Genomic DNA, 19,249 nt, shown 5'->3' on the forward strand with positions numbered 1-19,249 from the left:
TACATTTGAGTCTGGCAGTGATTCCCAGAAGACCCCATTTTGGGGGAGTTTTATACTTGATTGCTTGTAGGTAACTTCAAAATGTCAGAGGTATCAATCACATTAAGAAAAAAGGAAGGTTCATTTAAGCCAACCAACACACAGAATTATGGTGTGCAGAAACTAGATTTGCCTCCCTATTGATTGGAGTAATAGATACTGTACTCTGTGTGTGTATGAATATTTATAAACACCTTGGCTTGCCAAATGCAGACCAATTGGTAAGTCATGGTCATGTGACCTACTATACTTTTGCTCCATTGCCATCCCTACCTAGTAAATGGTGTTTAATGCCAAAACTTTTTTCTAACTTTTGGCTGAGACAGGGTGGCATGTGGCATGACTCTGTAGCGTATAATAGTGAAGCTATTGGCACAGCCACTGTAGCTGTGTTTTCGCAGCACACTTAAGCAGCATAGACATTTTTAAATGGTACTAAAACATGTCCGGACTGAAGTTTTATAGATGTAGAAACTCCAGTGGGCAATAATGCCCTCAGTTTTCAGGTATTATAGGTATCCCATTATCAGCCACTTTCTTAACCCCAGCTGGGTAATAGATATTCATAATATCAGATCCAATCTGCTTATGTTTATAGAGAATATAGCCCACCAGAAAATGACGAGTGCAGGAGTCACAAACCGAAGATTAGGATTATAAATTGGAGGGGCAAACATTTTAATCAAGAAAAAGTTAAAACGGTTACATATTTTTAAAACAATATTGAGTATCCTGATACTGATGTACTTTTTCAATAAAAACGGTGCAAGAACAATTTGTTTCTACTGGATGGTGCACACTGTAAATCAGATGTTTGAATTCATTCAAGGTGCCAACGAACTGTGTTGCATCTTACAACACATCTTGTATTATTGCCTGCAGAGGTGTGAGTGTGCACATAGAATTAGAACAGTATCAGAGGGGTAGCCATGTTAGTCTGGATCTGTAAAAAGCAACAGAGAGTCCTGTGGCACCTTTAAGACTAACATGCGTCTGACGAAGTGGGTATTCACCCACGAAAGCTTATGCTCCAATACATCTGTTAGTCCTAAAGATGCCACAGGACTCTGTTGCTTTTTACAGAATTAGAACAGATATCTGCCAGTATCTGCTATAGTTAAGATCGCTAAACCATTCCCATGTTTGCGCACATACACTTTCTAATATATTCACCTTTTGAACTACAATTTCAATGCCTGGTTTCAGCGTGGAGAGAACTTCTTTGTGTGTTTGCATGGGAGGGGTGGGGTGGAGAAGGGAGAAACCTAAGCAAAGCCACTTCCGTTGTGTTGGATTTTTGAGAAGTGGCAAAATTAGTTTTCCTATTAGTTTAGATTTTGTAAACCCAGAGAGACACTCTTCAGCCCCAGACCCCCAGCACCTTTTGCTGCTGTTCTTCATTTGAATTATAGTAATCTCAACCAGATCGGGATCCTATAAGCAATGTATACACATATTATATAATCTCTGTAGACATAATAAAATGCTCCTGTTCCCAAAAGCTTATGCTCTATTTAAGCCAAGACTAAGAGAGGGGTGACACCAACAAATGATGGGTATGAAGGTGGCTTGTTCCCTTCATAGACTGTATATACAGCTTGGTTCGGAGGTTTCTTGGAGAGACTTTTATTAATGGAGACCTATAAGCAGATCAGTTTCGGTAGTCTCATTTCATTGCCTGCCTGCCTGTGCGGTATTACTCCTTTTCATAGAAAAGATACCTACATCTAGGATAACCTCTTGGGCCACCAAAAATTAGCAGAGCACAGAACCAGAAATGCAGCCCTTGTTTTCCAAGAGTTTATCTATTTACAGCAGTAGCTGTGGAAGCATTTACAGCCTATTACCACTGACTGACCCCTACCCTTTCTTAATGGGAAAAGAAAGTAGAAGACCCGTGGGATCCCTGCTAAGAGATTATCAACATATCCTTTGAAGGGAATCTACAGCCCACCCTAAAACATGCAATAATCCAACCAAAGAAATTATCACTTGTTACTGGAGACCTCACAAACTATGGTCCAGATTCTAATTTCCCTTTTCTAAGCAAACCAATTCAAAAACTAACAAAAAATATCCAACATCTGCTTGTTAGCTACTAGTATTCTGGATCCCTTCTGGTCAGGCTTCATGCCAGGGCATGTAGATGACCACCTTCTGTTCATAGGCATTGGAAGTGCATGCTATCTTCCTGGATTTCTCTTGAGCATCTGATACAGTTGATCACCAAATAGTCTTAACTTAGCTCAAGAGACTTTATGGCTAATGGAAATGCCTGAAATGGTCCAGGTATTCCTCTGAGATAGAAAACCCGAAGGGTCATTACAGACCATTCCTCTATTGCTAGAGTCCTCTCCACATACTATCCAATACACGTGAAGCTATTGGAGAGCTGGTGAAATATAGTCTGAATTGACAGGAGTGTGCAGACAACACCTAGCTCTGCATCTTATGTCAAATATAAACAGCACCATCTCCAAGTTTTCTCATCACCTAGCCAAAATCAGTACTTGCATGAAGAGCAGCTAGCTAAAGCTGAACCTATGCGAGGCTCGGGTGATATTGGTAGGACAAGGACAGCACTTTAAAAAAAACAACAACAAAAAAACACACAACCTTACTTCTGTTATATCCCTTACTACTTAGAGCATTGGTCTTCGGCAGTTGATGCCTTTTTGTATTCCTCAGTGCTATTGGGTATCCAAAAAATATGATTGCAAAAAACATCATCTTGCATCTGAGAGTGGCTATAAGATTGAGTCTCAATGTATTAGATTCAGACCTGACCACAATTATTTTCACTTTTGTTACCTTCAGGTTGGATTATTGGAATTTATTACTGTCTAGGCTCCTTTCCCACTCTGAACTTTAGGGTACAGATGTGGGGGCCTGCATGAAAACTTCTAAGCTTAACTACCAGCTTAGATCTGGTCCGCTGCCACCACTCCCAATGTGCTAATTCCCTTTCCTGGGTAGCCTTGAGAGACTCTTCACCAATTCCCTGGTGAATACAGATCCAAACCCCTTGGATCTTAAAACAAGGAGAAATTAACCATCCTCCCTCCTTTCTCCCACCAACTCCTGGTGGATCAAGATCCAACCCCCTTGGATCTAAAAACAAGGAAAAATCAATCAGGTTCTTAAAAAGAAGGCTTTTAATTAAAGAAAAAGGTAAAAATCATCTCTGTAAAATCAGGATGGAAAATAACTTTACAGGGTAATCAAACTTAAAGAGCCCAGAGGAACCCCCTCTAGCCTTAGGTTCAAAGTTACAGCAAACAGAGGTAAACACCCTAGTAAAAGGTACATTTACAAGTTGAGAAAACAAAGATAAAACTAACACGCCTTGCCTGGCTGTACTTACAAGTTTGAAATATGAGATACTTGTTCAGAAAGATTTGGAGAGCATGGATTGATGTCTGGTCCCTCTTAGCCCCAAGAGCGAACTCTCACCAAAACAAAGACCACAAACAAAAGCCTTCCCCCCCACCAAGATTTGAAAGTATCTTGTCCCCTTATTGGTCCTTTGGGTCAGGTGTCCGCCAGGTTACCTGAGCTTCTTAACCCTTTACAGGTAAAAGGATTTTGGAGTCTCTGGCCAGGAGGGATTTTATAGTATTGTACACAGGAGGGCTGTTACCCTTTGCTTTATAGTTATGACAATTACATATAGGAATGAAGCCACATACTTAGGAAAAGTTCTAGGTGGTACAAAACGCAGCAGCTGATCTGGCTCCCCATTTATCAGAGTCCAAATCAAAATTATCTTAATGTACAAAGCCATCCATGGTATTGGCCCTAGTTTCCCTGAAAGAGCATCTCCTGCTTCAGTCCACTTTACCAAAGGTATTTATTCACATTGAGAGTCGGGGGGCGCCTTAGTTTTATACCTCACAAAATTGTGAATGCTCTTGGAGGACAACATACACATCATCTTGCTTCTGGATAACAAGTTTGTTGGAGAAATGCTGAATGCGGAACCCATCAGTTGTCTACTAGCAACAGCCAAGTCAAGGACTGAACAGAAGTGCTATGAAATTTTCTAGGCATCCTCCACACGGCCTCTGTCTTTGCATACATATTATGTTTCCAATTGAAATGCCTTATAGTTGGTTGTCTGCTGTGAGAATTTAGATTTTTTTCTGGCTTAGTATCAGGAATTTAAATTCATGGATGGTTAACGATAGATACCAGATTTGACATTTGCAATTTGACCTTGTCTGTAACCAAACCACTTTTCTCTCTACCTCCTCCAAACAAAGTGGATGGATAGCAAAGAATTGTAAAAAGGACCATTATCTGATCTGTATCAAACATAAAGACTACTTTCGATGAGTACAATAATCAGTCTTCAAATTCAGCAAAAATATTGGCCATGTGCAGGCAGCTGAATATTTGTAAATAACATTTGTTCATGTGTGTTCAGTTCACCTGTCCCGTTTCACTAATATCAGTGTGTGATACTAACAAACCTGAACTAGGAATACATGAGCTAATGTGCATTTAACTCTGCCTAGTCAAGTCTTTAGTTAAGCTGAAACCATCAACAACTGATCATGTTATTCAGTTTCTCAGTATCATAGTTCATCTCTGTAGTGTGGGTGTGACTATTGGATGTACAGGTCTCTGAGCATGTCCAGTGCAAATTAGGTGTTTCTAGGAGGCTGACCAGTCAGACTGAAGTGAGTGCTCACATTGTGAAGTGTAGTTTCTTTCTCCTGACAAACCTGATTTGAGTGCTTACTAAAACTTGCAGTCTCATTCCCTGATAAAAGCTTTAAAAGAAAGGATGAAAACAATGTGTCCCAGAAGTGGTGTAAACCTAGGCACAGGAGGAAGTGTTTAAAAACGTGGTGTTCAGCCTTAACTTTGAATTTCTTACCCGTTAACAAGCTCATAATGTCACTTGGTTGCATTATTTTGTTTGTGTAACTGATAACAGGATTCATAAGAATCTTGCATTTTTGTAAAATAGCCTTGATTCACCCGTTAGTGCTGCTTGTTACCTTACTTTATGCAACTCAAATCATATGTAATTTATCCCTCAAACAATTCCCCCTTGGATTTCTCATGCACTGAAAAGTCAGATGCCTGACATTACTGTGTTAAGTTAAGTGCTTGGGGTTAATGAATGGCATTAAATTTTATGAGGTCATGTCCAGTAGATGTTAAAAGAAGCTTAAGGGAACTTTATCACTGATCGAAATTAACAGTTGGCATGAAAGAATGCCTCAGGGAGTTCAATTCTAAGTAAAAATAAAATGAGTGGTATAAAAACTAAAATATAGAGTCATTATGATTAATGTAAACATTTTGTTAGGTAATTGGTTACATGTTGCTATAAAAGGAAAAGGACTTCACTCAGATATTGAAGTAAGCTACAGTTTGAGATGGAAGGATATTGTATTTTGAAAGCAATTAATGTTTCTACTCAAACAGAATATCTACATTTGGTGCAACATTTATATTCTTTCAGTAAACATATAACCTTCAGGGCTGTATTTATGAAATAATCAGTCTCCACTTATTTACAGTAGGTTTTTTTGTTGGCCGAATGTATGTTCCCCAGTGGAGTAATTGATTTTTTTTCATTAAGCCTTTTTTTCTAATCATGTGAGCAATCTATCTTATGGACCAGGTAACAAATTCTGTGTTCTCCAGATAACTAAGGTTTGTATTTTAGGGGTAGCTATTGGGTGATGTGAAAATTTTGTTGAAAAGGAAAATGGCCAAATTAATTTACGGATAGATCTGTTTTGCTAATTATGTGGGAAATTTTGTTTGTTACCCTAGTATTCACATGCCGTAAGTTTCATGTTCTTCATTCACTGTCATTCCATTAAGAGCAGAAAGAGAACTTCTGCAAGCACACAGGCTCTATATTACTCACTTTGTCCTATGACCTACAGTAACTAATAGTATACACATTAGGATACATACCCATTCTTTGCTCCATCACTTCCCAGATTACATTATGCTCTCATGTTTAAGTACAAAAATAAAGTACTGTTCTCATTATTCCTGTATCATACATAATTCAGAGATTTATGGCTTACTGAGGATTTTGGAAAGGGGTCAGATCAGGTACCCCATCAGATGCCCAATCGTATTTTGTTTCTGCCCCTTGGATGATTTCATTTTGGCAAAAGGGATGTTACATATTCTCCTTACAGAGTTAGACCAACCAGAAAAAATTGACTACTACTAAATGTTCCTTGTTGTCTCCTATTACTGTGTAAACTAAATCATCCTCCTTTTTAGATAACTTGAAATATAATTGTTTGCAAGAAAAATCTAGTCATACTTATCTAATTTACATTTTAAAACAGTCATATTTCTAACATATCAAAATACTCTGTATGGGCATCGTTATTTCCATTGTAAAATATTAGTAAGGATTCACACAAGTCATTGTCCTCCAGTAGGTAGTAGTGGAGATCCAACATCTGCCACTTGGTGGGGTTTATACCTCTATGTATACTTCTGTCTCCTCTCTCCTTTCCCAATTTGTGCGTAAATAAGGATACATTCCTTGTTGGTGCTCGTGATTCCCCACAGAGTCTTTGACTTCTTTGGTAAATGACTATTCACTGTTCTGCTAAATGCACACATTGACAGATTCCATCTATGTTCCTATAAGATTTCAACTTATGTAATTCTAAAGTATACTACTAATATATGTACACCTATTCTTCTCATTTGCCTAGATCATGTTCATTTGGAGAATGTATTTGCATTTGAGCTGGCAAAATGGATGATTGGATTTAGGGTTGCCAATTTTCTAATAGCAGAAAAATGAACACCCTAGCTCTCTCCCCCCCACCCTCCCGAGGCCATGCCCCTTTCCCTGCCCTTTCCCCAAGGTCCTGTCCCCCGCTCACTACATTCCCCCTCCCTCGGTAGCTCGCTCTCCCCCACCCTCACTTTCACTGGGGTGCGGGGGGGGGCTCTAACTGGAGATGCAGGCTCCAGGCTGGGGGGTAGGGCAGAGGGGTTCAGGGTGTGGCAGGGGGTTGAGGTGCGGGAGGGGGTGAGGGTTCCATCTGGGGGTGCAGGCTCTGGGGTGCGGCCGGGGATGAGGGGCTTGAGGTGCGGGGGGGGGGGGGGCTCTGGGTTGGGGGTGGGCTAAGGGCTGGGGCAGGGGATTGGGGGTCGGGTTTGGGCGCGGGCTTACCTCCGGCAGCTCCCGGTCAGCGGCACAGTGTAGGGACTAAGGCAGGCTAGTCCCTACCAGTCCTGGCTCCACACTGCGCCCCAAAAGCAGCAAGCAGGTCTGGCTCCTAGCAGAGGCACGGCAGGTGGGTCTGCGCGCTGCTCTTGCCACAGTTCCTGGCCAATAGGACTGCGGAGCCAGTGCTCGGGGCGGGGGCAGCGTGTGGAACCCTGTGGCCCCCCGCTTAGGAGCCCCGTGGCCCTCCTACCTAGGAGCCGGACCTGCTCGCCACTTCCAGGGAGCAGCATGGAGCCAGGACTGGTAGGGACAACCCTGTCTTAGCTTTGCAGCACCGCTGACTGGATTTTTAACGGCCCAGTCAGCAGTGCTGACTGGAGCTGCCAGGGTCCCTTTTCGACCAGGTGTTCTAGTCGAAAACCGGACACTTGATAATCCTAAAGCCTTTTTTAAAAATAAGATCTACTCAAAAGTAACGTTTTCCTTTTGGATTATGGGAGATTCTTTCCAGTGAAATGTTGAATACCTAATCCAACAATTGCTTTTAATGTTCAGTTGACATTTTTTGCTCCACTTATATGGAAAGAGGTTAATTGTGTTTCAATGCTGTTTTATAATTTTACGTTTAAAATGTAGTCTCCTGTACAACCTCTTGGTACTGGTCTAGTGACTGCATCGGTTGGTCACTCAGAGTCAGGTCTTCTGATGCTGAGTGTATCCAAAGAGGCCAGGATTTTCTTGCATCAGTTTGTAAGGGCATATAGGGGTTGGGTAGCCAGGTGGCGTGGATCACTGTATGCGTTTTCCAGGGTGGGCTTCCTCAATATAGACGAAGTCAGTTGAGACCAGGGGTACTCTAAAGGGCCTGGGAATCTCAGGTATACGAGACAGGTTGGGATTGGTGCTCTCTTCTTGGCCATTAATGTTTAATGCATGGGGCTGGCTGCCAGATACTGGTATTAAGTTAACATGATTTTGTTGTCTTAATAAAAGTTTCCGTCAGTTTCCTTTTTAACCATGCAGTTGGTTTGTGTCTTACCCTCTTGAGTATGGCAATGGCAATGCGTTCTTTAAATTCTGCCTAGATGCAATCAGACTATCAAGTTCCTTTTAAAATCAGTCACATAATAGATTTGTAATAGAATGCTAACATGTTTTTTTTGTTTTGTTTTATACATGCTGCTCTTGATTTCACAAATACTTGTTATCTTCTGCCTCTTGTGCATTTGTATTTAATAGTGTTAATAGTCATCCTTGACCCCACTTGTCCCAACCAAGGGAATAGAATTTCAGTTCTTCCACCCTGTTCCTACTTCTTAATGGTCCAAGTCATGTCAGAGAGATATAGGCAGCAACCCCCCTGAACTATTCTGACTGATAAAGAGGGGAAGCATCTTAACCTAGCCTCCTGTTCAGGATAGTCAGTTACCAAGCACTACTGGATAAGCATGGCTTCCTGAACTATTGGAAATTCTCTGACTTTACTGACAGTCTCCCAGAGGACAGATCATGTTTCCGGACTCTCATAGAGGCAGCTAAAATGTTGCCAGGATCTCTATCCAAACAGCAGTAGATGTATCTGATGCATCTTCGAGTGTAATGGCTGTTGTCATTGTTATGGTCATGGCTCCATGCTTGGTTTTCCCAGAGAGATCCAGAACACCATTGAGGAGCTTGCTTCAGTGAGACTCTTCTGTTTGATCAGAAGACAGATGAGTCCTTACACACTTTAAAGGACTCCAGGGCTTCCCTCCACTTCCGAGAAATATATACATGTGCCCTGAAGAGAAAATTCCACCAGCAACAGTACAAGCCTTGACCGATGGCTCAACAGTTCTTCCACCAGAGACTTCGAGCCACCTTGCAAGAAGCAGATAGCTCAAAAGATCCGCTTCTCCACACCTTCTGCAGCAGATTCCTCATTCCAATCCCAGCCCTTGGCTAAACATTATTTTTGATAGGAGCTGAAGAGCTGTAAATCACGGAGTCCAACACACTTTGGGGGGTTTCTAGCACTTTTTCAACACCTGGAGTGCAACACAAACAGACAAGTGTGCGCTCAGCATCATCCATTCTGGCTATACGAGAATTTGCATCCCTACCCCTTAAAAATCCCCTTTCCCCACCCCCCTTCTGGGGGCCACTCTCAACATTCTCAAACAAGAAGTGGAATCTCTCTTAGAGTGGGTTCCTCTTGAGTACCGAGGGAGAGGTTTTACTCAACATATTTCCTAGTGCCTGAAAAGAAAGGTGGTTGAAACCCATTCTCGACCTCTGCTATCTCAGTGGCTTTATTTACGAACTCAGGTTTCACATGGTAACGTTGGCATCTAGAAAAAGACATGTGGTTTACAGTTTTCGACATGAAGGATGCCTTCTTTCACTTGGACATTCATCCCACTCACCGACACTTTCTCTTCCCCTACCTCAGTGATTGGCTCCTTGTCGCCACGTCACACCAGGAGGCCTAGGCACCAACATCTACAATTCTGCAACTTCTCTCTTTTCTGATGGTCAGCGTAAACACCAACAAATCAGGTCTTATCCCTCTGTATAGTTTGGACTTCATCGGGGTGTGCCTAAATTCATCACTTCAAAGGCTTACTTGCCAAGAGACAGGTCTTAGGCTATGAACATTATCACTGACCAGATCATAACCAGCCCCAGAGTGCCTGTCAAGATCTGTCTGTCTCTCCTAGGTTATGTTGCCTTTTGCAAGACTCCACCTTTGTTGCCAAGCAGCATGGCTTCAAGCTGTGTACTCACCAAACGGACAGTCCATGAGCAACATAGTGACTGTTCCCACCAAAGTGATATCATCCCTAGCATGGTGGAAGAATTCCCATCAGATTTGTGTCTGCATTCCTTTCCTCACCTCCTCACCAGACAGGACGATTATTACCGACACGTCCCTGTTAGGTTGGGGAGCTCACATGGTCAACTGTACAGCACAAGACACCTGAACATCTCAAGAATCCAGGATGCACATCATTGTTCTAGTGCTAGGAGCAGTTTCAAGGGCTTGTGAAACATTTCTTCTGTTGTTCAAGGTCACCATGCCCCAATAATTTCAGACAACCATCTTTTACATCAACAAACAGAGAGGAGCGAGAGCCATCCTGCTGCATGCAGAAGCGGTCGGTCTATGGAACTGATGCGTTGGCAACCAGATTACTCAGCCAGTATTCTACCTCTAAGGAAACCTCCCAGAATTTTCTAGCAGACTCTCTCAGTAAACACTGTGCAGATGATCATGAGTGGGAGCCTCACAACTTTATGGTAAACAATATTTTCCCTCTGTGGGGGAACTCTCCCGAGGACCTGTTTGCCTCCCAAGCAAATAGTAAATGCAACATTTGCTGTCCTAGGGAAGCCTTGGTCGGCACTCACAGGATGATGCTCTACTTCTACCATGGTCAGATCTTCTGAACTATGCCTTCCTCTACTACCAATTCTGCCTTGAGTTTTGCTCAAGATTCGGCAGGACAGGGCATGAGTTTTTGTCATTGCCCCCAATTGGTCCAGCCAGTTTTGATTCCCAAACATCCTACACATGTCATCTCAGGCACCTATCATCATTCCTGATCTCCTGACTCAGGGGAATGGCAAGATCAGGCATCTCAACCCCCAGCTGCTTCATCTCAGAGCCTAGCTTTTGAAGAGGTATCATCTTTAGAGCAATCATGTTCTGAAGCTGTACGGAATGTCCTTTTTAAAAGCAGGAAGGATTCCACTAGGAATTGTTACTTGCCAGGTGGAAGCATTTCTCTCTCTGGGCATATCAGACATATTTCTCCAGAAGCCCCAGGTATACCTTTTATTCTGGACTATATTATTTCCGTTAACAGAGCAGGTTTTTTTCCATCAGTTCCTTGAGATGTGCAATCCGTGCATACCATCCACCTTCACAGAGCTGCTTGATCTTCTCACACCCTCTGACTAGCAGATTCTGGAGAGGCCTAATTCAAACCTTTCTGCCTATAAAAAAGCCTACTTCTCAATGGGACTTGAATCTTCTGCAGGTCACATTCCTGGTAGCCATTACCTCAGCTAGAAAGGTTGGTGAGCTCGGGGCGTTGATGGTGGATCCTCCTTACACTATATTCCATAAGAACAATGTTTCATTACATGCGCACCCTAAATTCACCCCCAAAGTACTGTTTCACCTGAACCAGTCTATCCACTTACCTGTGTTTTTCCCAAAACCTCTCACATCCTCAGAAGAAAGGGGGCTCTGTTCCTTTGACATTCAGTGAGCCTTAGCCTTTTACCTGCAGAGAATGAAAACAATCTGCAAATCCCCTAGGCTATTTGTTGCCATTGTGGAAAGGGTCAGGGTTCAGGCTATATTCTCTCAAAGAATCTCAAAATGGATTTTGGGCTGTAATTTGCACTGCTGTCATCTGTCTAATCTCCCCCCTCCTCATGGGGTAAGAGCTCCACAAGAGTGCAAGCAACATCTATGGCATTGCTTTAAGGGGTGCCTCTACTTCAGTTACGTGGAGCTCAGTCTACATGTTCATTAGACTTTATGCCTTGGTACAAGATTCCTCTGCTGTTGCATCTGTTGGGACACCAGTCCTTCGTTTGGCCATCTATGACCTCACACCTTTTGAGCACTGCTGTCACACAGGAGTAATTCATAAAGTCAAAATGGCTGAGAACTTAAAAAGTAGACAGTACAGATCACAAATCCCAGGGATGACTGAACCAGATGATATTCTAAACAAAAAGAGCACTCAACCATGCTTATAGCTGTTTCCTTGTTTCACACTGACTAGACATACATTCTAGGCTTCAGAATGACACACAGAGTGACAGTCTTGGAATCTTCTTATATAGATAATAGGTATATTGTGAGAACCATAGTTTTGGTATAGGAGAAGCATTCCATTGGTATAGGAGTATAGGAGAAGCATTACATAAATTTAGTAGGCCAGATTCTCCTTCAACTTATGTTGGTGTAAATCACAGTAGCTCAGTTGTTACTCCAGATTTACAAAGATATACAACTTGATTCAAAATCTGGCCCATTGTTTCCAAGCCAATTTTAGTTGCCAGTGTGCTAGGTTTAGTTTCCTGTAAAAAATGTTCAGTTATTTTAGCCAGTAAGAGTTTTGTTCTGAGTATTTAATAGCAATTTCTAAGTCTGGCAAAGTATCAAGAAGGCAGAAAACTGCCTGTCCTATCCAATCGTCAACCTTTTGGCTCCAACTTTATTAGAATCATGGGGCATGAAGCAATTATTCCTTTTAGTCAGTTTGCAAATGAAAACATTTAACTAGGATTTATTTTTCTAAAATACAATGATTGCATATCCTTGTATTTTACAGTTTGTAGTCTTAAATTGAGTGCAATTGAAGAAACATTGGGTACACTAAAGAACCATAGTAACCCTGAGATTTAAAAAGGAAGTGGTGGTATGTTTTTGCTATTATCAAAGTAAAAGGTCTCCAGAGACCACCTTTTATACCCTGATTGTGCATGTCTAAAACTAAGCAAAGCTGTATGACCAGTGTTGTCTCAGGGGGATGCTGAGTCATTAACTCCTATTTATTACATCTCGGCTGGATTATTGCAATTTACTGTTCACAGACCTTTCAGGCTGTTTATATTTTAAATTAAAATTAGCTGCAACATTCTGGATGCAAGCAGTAAGTCACTCCAGATTTTGTACATCATGTTATAGCAATTTATAGCAATAGTTCCAGACCGATTCTAAGATTTTTCTTTCTGTAAAAGTATGATTATTCATGGCCTTGTCCATAGCTGTAATAGACTACTACAACCTCTTTATTTCACTAAATACTCACTTTATGATCTCTAAGGACTCTCTTGAGGTTTAGAGGTGGCCATTATTTATTGGTTGCAGACAGTCCACTTGATGCTGGGCTGAATGCAGCATGGAGTAAATGGAACTAAATCTTACTGAAGTGTTTGAGTCAAATTAATTGGTGATCTAAACACTAGTTTAAGTTACATGTTGTAAATGATTGACAGCAGTAAGTATAATTGGCACCAATGTGATGTTCAATGCATGAAACAGACGAGGAGCAAGAAAATCAGTGTGGCCAGAAGGGGTGAGATAAAGCATATTCACTATAATCTAATTTCATCTTCTGTTAACAGCAATCACAGGACTCCTGGTACCAAATTGAACCCTGGCATACCCAGACTAAACTTTTACTGGAAGAGGTATGCATGTCTTCCTGTAAAGGGTTTACACTAAGTCACAACTACATGTGCATTAATATAGTATTGGTGCACACCTACTACATGAGAATCCTTCCCAGGCACATCATGGAGGGCTTATTTTCCATTAGAATATGGTTCATGATTTTACATATTTTTTAAAAACAACTTAAAATTCAATTTTGGGAGTGGAGGGTTATCCTAGTAGATAAGTAAAAGACAAGAGTAGCTAAAAGATAATAAATCTCTCTCTCTTCTCTGAAGATATTTTTTGTTGAATTTAATTTAAATTTTAAACTTTTAAGTGGTATATTTGAACACCATCTCCGTCCCACATAAATCTGGCCATGGTTGCCCCCAGGAGTTTGTGGATCTGTAGTTGTTACTTTAAATCCTTTTTCTATTTACAAAAATAAAACTCCAAACTTTTTTAAAATTGAAAGTGAGTTTTAAAGAGGTCAGAGAGCCACAAAGTGTTGTGGAAACTACAAGAGAGGGGATAATTGAAAACAGCTTCTTCCCCCCTACCCTCGTTGGTTGATCTGTTTTTATCTGCTACTCCTTCCTTCTGACTGTTTCTCCTTTCCTTGTCCTCTTCTCCTCCTACCACAGCACAGTCTGATTGCAAAGCACCCTGAAAGTGGGGGCTGTTTCAGGCAGAAGAGGTAGCATGGAAGATGTTACAAAGTCAAAAATAGGATAAAACTTTTTTATAATGTGGTGCTACTGAAATTCTTTGAGTAGAATAATTATGAACGTGGAGAGACAAAGGGTCAAATTTTCAGAAGATTCCACTTAAATTTTATCCCAATTTCATGCACCCCTATTTTATTTTGTGTACATTTCCTAGCCATGTTTTTGCCTTCACAAATGCACTTTGGGCATTCAAATCTTCGTATTTTGCATATGAAAAGTTGTGCATGTAATTCTTGGTTAAACTATTTAAAACAGATTTTTTTTTTTTTTGCTTAAAGAAAACATAGTAATCTATTATGCACCTACATTTTGCCATGCTTTTGTATGTATACATCATTGTAAAATGCCAGTTTAGTCTAGCAAAGTAGAAATCCAAAAGACAGATCAGGATTATATGTACTTGGTTTTTTTGCAATCCTGGTTATTCTTGCCTGTACAACATGTTTTCTTTTATAAGTAACTGCAAAACAGTGGAAGCTTCTCAGGATAGATTTTCCTACCATATTGTTCACCAGATATGCTATCTTTCCCTGCTGCTATAAACAGGCTCTCATTCTGCACCTTTATGTGTCAGTTTTGCCTACCCACTTTCAGATGTCACCATCCTCCACTGTTGCAAAACTAGTCTATGCGTGGGTACTGTAGAATATCTTGCTCCAATGTCCGCTTTGCTGAAAACTCAAATATATATATGGAAAATATATCTCTCTAGGAATGTGCAAAAGCAATATCAATGTTCAGGGTAATTTCTCTCATCTTTGTTAATTTGCAAGATTAACAAATTACACTCTTCATCAAGTGCAAGAGTTCTTGACCATTGGTGAGCATGGTGCACAATTTTTAACTGTTCACTCATTACCAGAATATTATCTTTTTCATTTATGGCAAAGATTGTTTTGACACAGTATTAATATTTAAAATGCTACCAAAAGATCTTTACAAAGCAATGCATGCATATGCATCTGTCAATGATCCTAAATTACTTCAGAAACAAGGGGGGGAAAGGTTTGAATTTAAAAGATTGCTCTAACGTGCTCACCAAAAAGTTGCATCATTTTTATTTCAGACAACTTCAACAACTTTCTCAGAGTGAAATGTTCTTCAACTTTCTAGCCTAATAATTATTTTATAAATATCAGAAGTGCAGTGCACTTAATTCTTTAGCTGAAGGCATTATTTTCAGTTTCTGTACACTGCTTCAAGCTTGCTCCATTTAATCATTTTAAAAGCTTATTTGGTGTAAATTGAGTTTAACACTGTAGTTGCAAGGATGTTATGTAAAAAGTCCAAGAGAGCATCGGAGCCTAGGATCTTATACAAACAATTGAGCTTCAGAAGTGGAGCAGCTACTGAATCATCTTAAACTCTCTAGCACCCTCTGTTGACACGAATAGGTAATGTCAAGTGTACTCTGTTCTTACTCCTTTATTAAATGCATAAGATAGAAATCAATATACCTATTACATTTTACTTTGTATAGACTTAGGTTATGTAGTGCAGGCTTAATTTGTGGTGTTCATCTGTCTGGTTTTACTTTTATTTTTTCACCTTCAGTCAAGTTAGACCAGTTGAAGATTTTTCTGATTTGTGTCTGTTTTAGCTAGTCTTTTTGTATTTTGTGTTGTTTTTCTTTGCCGCAGAGATCCTCAGGACATCGCAAACTACATATATCGTGCTGTAGAAAATCAAATCGCCTGTTCTTTTGTAAACCTTTCAATTTTCAGACTGTTCTTTCAAAATAATAGGAAGCCTAGAATCGCCCATGCTAAAATTAAGAATTTATAACTGCATGGAACAGATGTTTTCATAAACATTTGCTATAATTAATTTCAACTAGGGGATTGAAGGAACAAAGCAGTTTTTTCCCTCTTCAAAACTTTATTGCTTTTTCCCTATGCAGCGAACTCAGAAATCTTAGCTTTAATATTGTTAATGAAACAAATTTACTCTTCTGTTTAGTTTTCATTGTGAGAAAGAAAAGATTAATTTGTACAAGATAATGGCCTTTGGAAAAATGGAGGAATAAGTTGAATTTGAAGCATCATGTGGAAGGGATGAAAATACTGAGGATGAGTCAATGGCTTAATATTTTATGAGGCCAAAAACTCTATGCTGTCAAGTGTCAGCGTCCCTTAATTATTAGAATAATTTGACGTGAATCAGTTTGATATTGAATATATACCAATGGAGTAAAATAATCTGATGGGGTTTGATGTTTGAAGAGTTGTGAACCTTAGTGTTGCAAAGAAGCAACGGAGTCTTTTGTGGCATTATATATAGTTTTAATGCATAGTATAATGCTTATTGTATGTTGATTACCCGTTTATACTCAAGATCTGCAATCTGTTAAGTAATTTTTTTGTTTGCATTACACAGCAAACACATTTTGACTAAAATCAGTCTTCCATATTTGTGTTGTCGCTGGGTGTTCATTTTGTTAAACAAAACAGTCTTCTAATAAAATAGCTGACACTGCCTTGCAGATGTGTTCTGTTTTTTCAGGGATAGGGCTTGAAAAGAAAGTACCTTGTAGAACCAGAATTTACTGACATTAAACAGAAGAAAAATATCTGTTTATCACTATTTTCTTCTTCTCATCTCTGTGAACAGAATTTTGTTCTCTATATATAGCAAAATAATCTTTAAGATAAGATTTTTTTTAAAGTTTCAAAATAAGCACAGCTTAAATTTTCTATATCTGAAAGCTCAAGTACAGCTGCAAGGAATTTTGAGTAAACTAGTATTCTTGACTTATCTGTCATCTATAAAATGTACAAAGAAAAATAGGTAGCTGTCACTAAAATTACATTTCAGCTTTCAATAACCTTTTAATGAGTAGTGTAATTATATAAGTATGGTACCTCAAGTACTTCACTCAATAATTAAAAATAATCTCATCTTTAAAGTGAAAGCTCTATAATTATTATTTGACTTAACCAGGACCACTGTTATGATCTCCAGTGGCACCTCAGATTGTTCAGAGTGGTTTGAAAGTACAAATTAAAATTGTATAAATCATTAAATTATTAAGCTTTAAATATGCTAAAACCGAATGTAACGTGGTATTTGAAAGTCATGCTATAGGAATTTACAGGCTTATAATGTAAGCAAATACTTGTCTGTTACGTTCTCCTTGTCTCTAAGCATAAAACACTGCATTGTTAATAGTAATAAACAAGTGTTTTATATAAACTAAACTTAGAATTGTTTTACAGCTGAAAATAAAGATGTTTATTAACAAAAATTCATCTTCAATTAAAAATAAAATTTTAAGCAGAGTGCAAACTTGTCAGCAGGAAGATGTGTCTTCATTCTGGCAAGGGTAAGCAGCTTTTGCAACTGGGGAATGCACGATCTGATTTCCTAAGTGAAATCACTTTTATCTCTGATTCTGAAACTGACAGCCTCAAAACCCTTCCCTACTTAGTGCAAGGTTTAAGAAAAAATAGTTATGACTTTATAATATATGCGTAGAGCAGTTTCTTTTCTTTTGTGTTAAATATACTTTCCAAAGATGTGAGAACTAAAGAGTTCACAGGTATTTCTTCAATAGGTAGGAAAGTATCAAAGGGACAGCAACTCTTTATTCCAGAATTCTGAACTGGTAGTAGAAGCTGTTTAGGATCAGATCCCATTCCTTTTCAGCAACTAGCCTTGTACAGTATCACATTTTGACTCTTAAATAAAATGCCAGCATGTCGAGGGATGAGGGACTGGATTGCTCAGAAAGACTATCTTTGATGCCTTGGTTATAAGTTTTATTTTATCCTAGGGCATGAGTTACTGAAAAATAGTTTTCATTTGACTTGTCATTGGCTTATATGAAATGAGTTAGTAATAGTAGTGCCTAGCTCTTGGCTTTTCATTCCGAGATCTCAGAGTGCTTTACAAAGCCAGTTGGTATCATTATGCCTCCATTACAGATGAAAAAATGGAAGCAGAGGGAAGTGAAGTAACTTGCCCAAGGTCACACAGCAGCTAGGTGGCAGAGCCAGGAGTAGACTCCAAGGCTCCTGAGTCCCAGTGCGAAATTCTATTTACTGGGCCATATGGCCATACCTCTTGCACAAGTGTTTTATTTGACTAAGCATCATAACTCAGTCTTGATGGGAAAAGATCAAAGATTCAGGGGTATTGATGGTGGACCACCCTCTCCCTTTTGTAAGTAGTCTGTCTTGCTTGGAGGCATGTTACTGAGGCAATGGGAGGGAAACTTTAACCGCCCTGGCCTCCTTCTGTGGAAAGAAGACTTCATTTTACTATTCACTTAGTTACAAATGTTTCAGATAGGGAAAACATATTTCTTTTTCATCCATTTTTATTAGGCATTATCTTTTAAAAACATCTTATTCACTTAGGCTTGTCTCTAGTTGTTAAACTCAAAACCCCAGATACAAACACCTTTGAGGTTAGGGAAAATTCATATCCAGAACTGAAGTTTGAGACTTGAGGTCCTCTCTAGTTACAGTCAATAACATTCTTTAAGGTGGAAGGATGAGACCTATCCAGGTAAAGTTGTCTGTTTCTTAGCCATGAAACACGTTTGCCAAATAGATTAAGATCACTTACATATGCCCTTACACTGATATTGAATGCAGCAATGTATATCCTTGTCTCAAGACTAAGGTCTGCTTCTTTCATTTTTGTTTGTTAGGAGGATCCCATGAGAATGGAAGAACACATCATGCCTTAGACTCTGATGGAACATTTATTTCTTACAGGTAGGCACTTGTTTGCTATTTTTAAAAATATTTTTGTTTGACTAGAATGGGAATCTCATCACCTACTTAAAGCCAAAGAGCAGTCTGAGATTATTTGAGAATATTATACCACTTAAACTGAAGCATGCTTTTTCAATAGATTGATTTGATATCTCTTTTCTGATGAATTAGTGAATGCTGTGAAAAAACAGATTGATTTGTGGAGCATATCTTGTTAGAGGGAGCAAACTAGTTAAACATTTCAACAACAAAAGGCTCACATGTCCATGAAGTGTGTTTTTCAAGTGATGGTACCAAAGTCTTTCACCTCTAAGTGTGTCACTTAAGCTCAATTACGTGCTAATACAATATTTAATTCACCAGGATCATCTTTGTGATCTGCAAAGTCACTGAATCTACTGATCACATGGGAGCCTAATAGCACTTAAAT

At 39.5% G+C, this 19,249-nt stretch overlaps 1 protein-coding gene across 4 annotated transcripts in view; it reads left to right on the forward strand.

Annotated features, from left to right (window-relative positions):
- TBC1D5 (TBC1 domain family member 5) overlaps positions 1 to 19,249 on the forward strand; it is a 472,654-nt gene that overhangs the window by 208,785 nt on the left and 244,620 nt on the right. For all 4 annotated transcript variants that reach the window (XM_024197361.1, XM_029910981.1, XM_024197362.1 and 1 more), the window contains one exon: positions 18,753 to 18,819. In XM_024197361.1, coding sequence (XP_024053129.1) covers positions 18,753 to 18,819 — 67 coding nt within the window. The remainder of the gene's footprint in view (positions 1 to 18,752; positions 18,820 to 19,249) is intronic.

Source organism: Terrapene carolina, unplaced genomic scaffold (assembly GCF_002925995.2).
Source record: "Terrapene carolina triunguis isolate 2854851 unplaced genomic scaffold, T_m_triunguis-2.0 Scaffold84, whole genome shotgun sequence".
NCBI lineage: Eukaryota > Metazoa > Chordata > Testudines > Emydidae > Terrapene > Terrapene triunguis.